General features: G+C 30.4%; 1 protein-coding gene across 1 annotated transcript; it reads left to right on the forward strand.

The window, feature by feature from the left end:
* LOC123654984 (cytochrome b5-related protein-like) lies at positions 1-8,146 on the forward strand. Its single transcript, XM_045590835.1, has 6 exons — positions 1-216; positions 3,387-3,799; positions 4,366-4,554; positions 4,695-4,919; positions 6,009-6,288; positions 7,257-8,146. The coding sequence occupies exons 1-6, from the start codon at positions 1-3 to the stop codon at positions 7,287-7,289; spliced, it is 1,356 nt and encodes a 451-aa protein (XP_045446791.1). The 3' UTR covers positions 7,290-8,146.
* The last annotated feature ends 284 nt before the right edge of the window (positions 8,147-8,430 follow it).

Genomic DNA, 8,430 nt, shown 5'->3' on the forward strand with positions numbered 1-8,430 from the left:
ATGACCCCAGATCCTGATAAGAGACAGATCAGTTTTCCTAAACTTAAATACCCAATAACTAGAGATATTGAACCAAGAACCGCCCAGCAATGGTTAGCGGGTAAACAAATTCAAGATGGTGCTGAAGGGCTGTGGCGCATTCACGATGATATTTACGATTTGACTGACTTTGTTTCCTCTCATCCCGGTGGTTCCCAATGGCTTGAATTTACTAAGGTAATTTCTATTCATTCATTTTGTTTGGTATAATGGTTTCCAATGCAGCTAAGGACAGCACAAACGTTTTTCTCAACGTAACGTAGAATGGAGAATAAACGATAGAGATTGATCAGTGCGGTCGATGTTAATTATTGCAATTCATAGAATAATGTACAAAAAATTGATTCGTTTAATAATGAAATAGAATACATATTTATACGATTTTACAATATACAAGTATAAATAGTTTTATAGTTTATATGGTGTAGAATTTATTACATTTTATTAAGAATTTATTTAAAATAATTAAGTGATGAATACAATCATAAAATTGTAAGTTTTATTATTATTATTATTATTATATCAAGTGCATTATAAAATTTGCCTAATTAACTTTAAATTTACTTTGAATTTGTATTTTATTTTCAATACAAATTGATAATAACAATATAATTCAATTGCGATTATATATAAGAGCAGATTTCCGCGTGCAGCTTCACCCATATGGTTTAGGTGCACGATTTTGGCAGTTTGGTATTCTCTCGTTAAAGTATAGAAAAATACCAAGTGATAATTTGGAATTTTTAATCATTACATAGTATAAAGAAAACTCGCTTCCCGCTGTTTGTATGCTTAGATCTTCGATTCAAGCGAGAAAACCACGCAACGGATTTTGATGCGGTTCTCTTTAGTAAATAGAATGATTCCAGAGGAATGTTTTTATGTATAATACATGCATAATATAGTAGAGGAACACTGATGGTTTTTGCGACCGTGCGAAGCCGGGGCGGGTCACGAGCATAATATATATATAAGAAGATAATGAAAGAATTTATAGAATCGCTCCAGTAGTTTTATTCGTTTATCCGTTACAAATAAATGAATATTAAAATCTTTCCTTTTTATAATCTTATCTTACTTACTACATATAAATTACGCGTCACTTTGTTTGTCCTCGATGGACACCTACACTACTTAACCGATTTTAATCATTTTTGCACACAATGTGCAGTTTAATAAAACTTGAAAGATAGGCTATATGTTAATTCGATATATGTAATAATTATATTCAAGAAAAAAAAATATAGCGTTACGAAGTTTGCCAAGTCAGCTAGTATTAGTATAGATATACAATGCAGATCACGTAATAAGCGTTAAAAATTACACATAATTGAGTACTAATAACAACTTATAAAACGAATTGTTGTATTTTTTAATTGTGTTAGCAAATGTTGTCCTTGTAAGTATCTTTTTTATCATCCGTCGATTTTGTGATTATACTTTTTAGAGCATAACTTACTGCGTAATTATTAAATTAATGGCAATCAAATTATGAAAGCAAAATAATAAAATTATTTTAAAAATTGTTATAAAAGGTAAATGATACTAGGTGCATTTTAATTATATTTCTCGAACCATAAAAATGATTTAACAAAGTTTAGATTTATTTCTGCACTAACTTAAAGTATAAAGCTGGGTCTCCGCGGAAAAAAAATGTCAACTTTTGTGATGTCAACACGTGTTGGTAACAAAAGTTTGTATAATTACGTTATGCTAACAACAAAAATTGTAAAAACAAATGTCGGGAACTGTGTTTCAATGGCAATATTAGTTGGAAACAGAAACGGGCCCGTCAAGTGGGTGAATGAATTAGCCGACACGTTAATTGATTTAAATTTCACACAAAGAGTACTATAGGTCTAAAAGTACGAAAATTATAAAAATAAGAACTTGAAAAAGTATAAATGGAAAATTATCAGTGATGCTATGGGATTACTCAAAATACAAAGGAAAATAAAAACATTGACAGAAGAATTTAATATTTTAGTCTCTCCGTGTACTTTCCTTCCTTTAAGGCTTGGTCGTACCCAATATTTATGTTTCCTTTTCTTTTTACTTAAAATAATAAATACTATAAATTATACTATGGACAACACACATGAGTTTACTCCGTTTTTGGCGTGAACTTGTGGAGGTGTATGTCCAGCAGTGGACTGCGATAGGCTATAGTGGTAGTGGTGGACCACACGACCGGAGGATATATGACCCTAGAGCCAATCTTTAGCGTTATCAGCCAGATTTACGCTGAGAAGTACCCATTTTAAAAACTCAACTAGCTCTACTATTTACCTCTATAATCTTGGAGCCAGTTTTTAGCGTTATCAACCATATTTACGCTAAAAAGTACCTGTTTTAAAAATCCAACTAGCTCTACTATTTAGCTTTTCTTCTTAATTCTACAGGCATTCCTCTTATTTCAAGGCAATTTTATTTTATAGTGTTTTTTCTTTTAAATCAAAATAGATCAAAGTTATTATTTGTAGAGTGTCAATCAATTATAAGGAACATAAAAGAGATATGTAGACACAGTATTCATAAAAACAGATAATAGTAGAGACGATATCGTGAGCCCTGTATCCCTGCTGGTCACGGCAACCAGTCTGTTAGTACGAATTTTGTACTTGTTAATCATATGGTAAACTAAAATGATACCAGTTAACTACTGATTGAGGTACACTAAAAGGATTTTAAATAGCTAATAATGTATTATAGCCTAATGTATCTAAAGCATTACAACCATCTAGTTACGTCAGTACTGAGTCCCCTGGCTATCCATAACAGTTCTAGTATAATTAGTTATTTTAACTGAAGCTGAAGCCGTACTATGGCCATATCAAAAACCAGGCTAAAGGGAGCTACGTAATTAGCTATAGGCATAATAATTATTTTCCGTCTTATGTAATAGAAACTAACATCATCAAAATTTATAGCTAACTTGTTATAGGTAGTTAATTATTTTATAATAAAAAATACGTTTTTCCTTAACAATCATTAGTCTATGTGGATTTTTCTACATCAATAAATTGCTGAGAAACTTGTTTAAAATAATGTATTTTATGAGGTAAACAATATATTATTTTCGTTCAATATATGGCAGGAATTTATAGGACTGCATAACATCGGAAATAGAACGGTGTCATTTAATTTTTAAAATACGATGTTAAATATTTATTTGATCTGAAAACACAATCAACACAACAGATCAATATGATAGCTTTTCTCCCTATTTGCATGACAACTGGAACTTTATTTTATTTTATAAAGAGTATAAAAGTCTTAACAAACAAAGACAAACAATAAAATTTATAATTATTTCTTGTTTAATTATAAATTTTTCACGTTTTCAGGGCACGGATATTACGGAAGCCTTTGAAACACACCACATAAACAGCGGAGTAGCTGAAGCGCTTTTACCGAAATATTTTATTAAAAAAGCGACAACATCCAGAAACTCACCTTTTACATTCAAAGAAAATGGTTTTTACAAAACTTTGAAAGCAAAAGTAGCTGTAGTATTAAAAGATATACCCAAGGACATTAGGAAAAAAAGCGATAATGTTACCGATTTGCTTTTAATATGTTTTATAACCGCGAGTCCACTGTGTTGTTGGCTTTGGTCAAAGAATTTAATGTACGGAGCAGCCTCTACGTTGTTTCTTGGCATGTTGCTGAGTTCACTTACTATTTCTGCCCACAACTATTTTCATAGGTCAGATAGTTGGCGAATGTACCTTTACAACTTTAGTGGATTTTCATACTCGTAAGGAATTTAAAAATTATTTATTGCATGCATACATACATTAAACAAACTATTGCTTAATTTGAAATTTCGTTTTATTTTTATACGATCGGTAAACAGTCGGCAGTATTATTTTTAATGTTATCATCTATAATGTAGAGGTACTTCCCCAGTCGAGCTGCTCCAGGTTTTGAGCAGAATATATCCTACTTTAGTTAAAACGTTAACCATTAAGTTAAAGCTTACTGATTTCTAAAGTCTTGATCAATTGGAAAATTATTATTGGTCACTTCAAACTCTAGGGAACCGTTACATGGCTGGCATGAACGTAATTTATGCGTCTTTGGAGACTATGCTGGTTGAATTTAGAAACCCTATTAGAGACCCTGGGCGACAGAATGAAGTGAATTGTGCTATACTTATATATACACCTTTAGATTTATAATCGTTTTTTAAAATTTTACAAAATCCTATATTACCAAACATATGTATCACTGACATTGACATTCATTGCAACATTAATTGCAATATATAATGTTTTATAACAATAACAAATTAATATAATAATGTATTTATACTGTTTTCAGTGATTGGAGAATATCTCACGCAATGTCCCACCATCTCCATACGAATACAGCGAATGATATTGAATTAAGTATGTTGGAACCATTTCTATTATATCTACCAAGATCAGACAAACCTCTATGGGCACAGATGGGGGCATTTTATTATCCTGTCATTTTTGTGTTTTTGTCTTTAGGTGAAATGTTAAGAAAGTAAGCATTTTATTTTCTATTCATTAACAATATACTATTTACCGTGATCATATTGCTCTCAATTTAAGCAATATAATTTTGGTCTGAATATATTATCTTTCTGGATGTGTAATCCTAAAAATTTAATATTATTTTTTTAGCACAGTGCTTGGCTTGCTAAATATTAGTGGCAAAAAACTATTCTGGGATAACCTGATACCATTTATGACACCAATATGGATGTGGTGGGGCAGTGGTTTATCCCTACCCTGGGCGATTGTCGTGTGGCTCGCAACGATGATGTCGTGCAGTTTCTTTTTTACGGTGTTCGGCCTAACTGCTGGGCATCATAGTCATACCAACTTCTTCGAAGGAGATGTACCTCGGTAAATCATCATTAAGATATTTACAGCGATTTAATTATGAATATAAATTTACAGATTTATTTTAAGGATTTTTTTCAAAATTGACTTATACAACAGACTTTATATGTATACAAATAAATAAAATTAGAGTGTCTGTTTGTAATATGAAAATAACCGCTTTCTACTAAATGCATATGAATGTGTACACGGTAAGCGGTAATGTCAGCCAAAATAACATTTTTTTTACAATCTTTGTCTGTCTTTCTGTTTGTTCCGGCTAATCTCTGAATGGCTGGACCAATTTTGACGGAACTTTCACTGACAGATTGCTGATGTAATAAGAAGTAACTTAGCCTTACTTTTATTTTAGAAATTTATATATATTTTTTTAAATTTCACGCGGATGAAGTCACGGGTACAGCTAGTATAATATATAAAGCTATAGCGTCCTTTCAAGTCAAACGTAATGAAAATGTCAATGTAATAATAACAGTTATTGCAAATCCGATAAACAAATTACGTTTTTTTGATGTTGAGCTTGAAAGTTGATTAGGCTTTTGCCATCAAAAAAATATATTTGTTTGAACTTTTGACATAAAAATGAAACAAAATCCAATGCAATCTTAATTAATAAAATTTAAATTTGTTGTTTTATGATTTTATTATAATAAATATAAGTTAAATTATTTCATAGCAGTTTTAAAATTCCGATCACATGATCACAATTCAACCTGTAACTGTTTATTTTCTATTTTCTTAATATCTTAAAAAAAAACCACTCTACACTTTGTTCACTGCTTCAAATTCGCATGAATAAAATATGTAAAGAATAAAATAAATTAATGAGTTCAAACAATTTTAATTTCCAACAAATTACAGCTATCATCTTTTTAATAATTAATTCAATAATCTAAAATCTTTTTATTGCTTTGAAATTTTTTTTGAAACATTAGTAAAATCATTAGTCAAATGTGTGTGTATTAAAAGCAATTTGAAATAAAGCAAAATTCATACATTTTTAATATCACAAAACGCTTGAAATAATACTCCACTCCAGTATCGATAACTATAAAAATATATGACCTAATATATCAATGTCGATATTTTCAGGGAAGAATTTATTGATTGGGGCATTCATCAACTGGACACGATAGTTGAGAGGGTCGAGTATGCGGGAAACCATTTTAAAAGTCTCACTCGTTTCGGCGACCACGCGCTCCATCACCTATTTCCAACACTCGACCACGCAGAACTGAAATTTCTATATCCTACTCTAATAGAACACTGTGAAAAATACGAAACACAACTTCGAATGAACACATTCTACACAGCTTTAATAAGTAAAAGCAAACAATTGATTCGGAAACGTCCAAACAATTTTAGAAATAAAGTAAGTTTATTTATGGTTTAACTTCACGTAGTGTTTATACTTGTTTGTAGTTGTATCGAGATTTGGTTATTTATATTATTTATAATAATACTGATATACGTATACGAACATATTACGATATATGTATATGATACCCAGGCCAGCGGGTGTGGGGCTAAAGAATGTTTCTCAAAAAATTGGCGTGATAGATTTTTTTTTTTTCATTATTTAATTTCGCAGCTTAATACCTAATAGATACCTTTCCAAAATGCTAATTATCTTTTTAAGGTGAAAACTATGGCCTGTGTTATTAGTAAGAGTAACTTAATCCTGTTTGTTTTAATAAAATCATATAAAATCAAGGGAATTACATAATTATCAAAAAAAGGACGTAAATTTTTATAATAATTATGTTAAGATATTTTTTGTAATGAATTAATATTTTGTAATAAATTGAGCAAGATCAGTTAATTATTATACTCGTACAAATTATAAAATAATCAAAGTAATTTAAAAAAAAATAAAAAAATATAACAGTTTAAGCTGTCAATAAAATAAAAAATTATATTTTAAGTTTTAAACAGTTATTTTATATTCAATTTTTTTATTACTACTTCAAAACATTTTAATTGTAAACCTTTACACTTCACGGTTCACCCTGTAACATCCCACAGCTGGGCATAGGCCTCTTTCTCCATGGAGAAAAAGGATAAAGGAAGAGGATTGGTGGATATAATATACTACGAGTAAATATTACTATCAGGTGTATTTGATAACAACCGGGACCGACAGCTTAACGTGTGCATGCATACGATGGGGAGACCGACATATCCGCCGGAAAGACATATTTGTACTAATACAAATATCCATCCCAAGTGGGAATCGAACACGCAAACAGCCGGTGTTTGTTCACGGCATACGCACCACTACACCAGAGCGGTTGTTATTTACTTTACACTTCAACTATAACTAATTGTTTTCTTTCACAGAAGCCAGCTGTAAGTGATAAATTACACATATAAGCAAAGGAGAAACATCGTCTATCAAGGTTTTTTTAAAAACATATCTCTTGGCACTTTTACTTACATATATGTTGATTTACCACGATTATCATCATTTTGAAACTCGATATTTCGGCGACGTTGCAAACGACATGGTCACTGGACTGGTTACTGTAGCCAATTTTAAAAATGACGAATATAAAAAAGTAAAAAAGTAGTACGACCGTACTATCATATGTGGTCACATTACTAGCTTGAATTTGATCAATACAATCTCCATTTGATATCATTATGATATACATATTTGTCATATTTCTAAAAGTTCTCAGTTAGATAGCAACTTTTTATTTTCAATTTGTGTAAATATGTATCAAAAGTGTAAACTTTTATTTTAATTCTAGTATAATTTATTTTGATTTTCTTGTGTTTAGTCCAATCAAAGTATCATTCCTCGATAGATAATTGTAAATAGATGTAAAATATCAAACGTGATGGATTAAATAAATAAATAAATAAATAAAGTGTATAACATATTTATATATTTACAATTTACAACTTAAAACCTAAATACTTACAGATAGTTGCGTTATAAATTGTCCGTGTGGAATGGTGCCAAGAATCCTGGCAGCATTTTCTAGTTGAATCGCTATGCCGATTCTCTGGACAAAAATGCAACAGCCCTCTTGTAACCAGTGGAAGCAATAACAACTGTAAATAATTTTTAATGTGTATTTTATATTTATTTTTTAAAAAATAAAGCGATATTATAGGGTTGTGTATAGAAAGTAGTAACTTATATAATGTCAAATTTATTTTATAAATTTTAGTAAGAGTGTCATGATGGCTGTGGGATTTTGTTATTAAATTATTTAAATAAATTAATTATTTTATTTTACATGATTAAAGACGCTTATAACTTGTGTAAAAAATAATATTTGACTGACTTTATTTTTTAGATTTAACGTACACAGGAGGAGTCAAATGAAAGTTACCACTAAGACCACTGTGCATTAATTAGTTTTGTAACAAATTTTCTCACTTTAAGTCGTAAAATGTGCTGTGTGGCTACGGCACTAAAGAATTTAGCCACCCCCTCTCTTCCCGTGGGTGTCGTAAGAGGCGACTAAGGGATAACAAGGTTCCACAACCACCTTGGAACTTA

The sequence above is a fragment of the Melitaea cinxia genome, chromosome 7, assembly GCF_905220565.1.
Source record: "Melitaea cinxia chromosome 7, ilMelCinx1.1, whole genome shotgun sequence".
Taxonomy (NCBI): Eukaryota; Metazoa; Arthropoda; class Insecta; order Lepidoptera; family Nymphalidae; genus Melitaea; species Melitaea cinxia.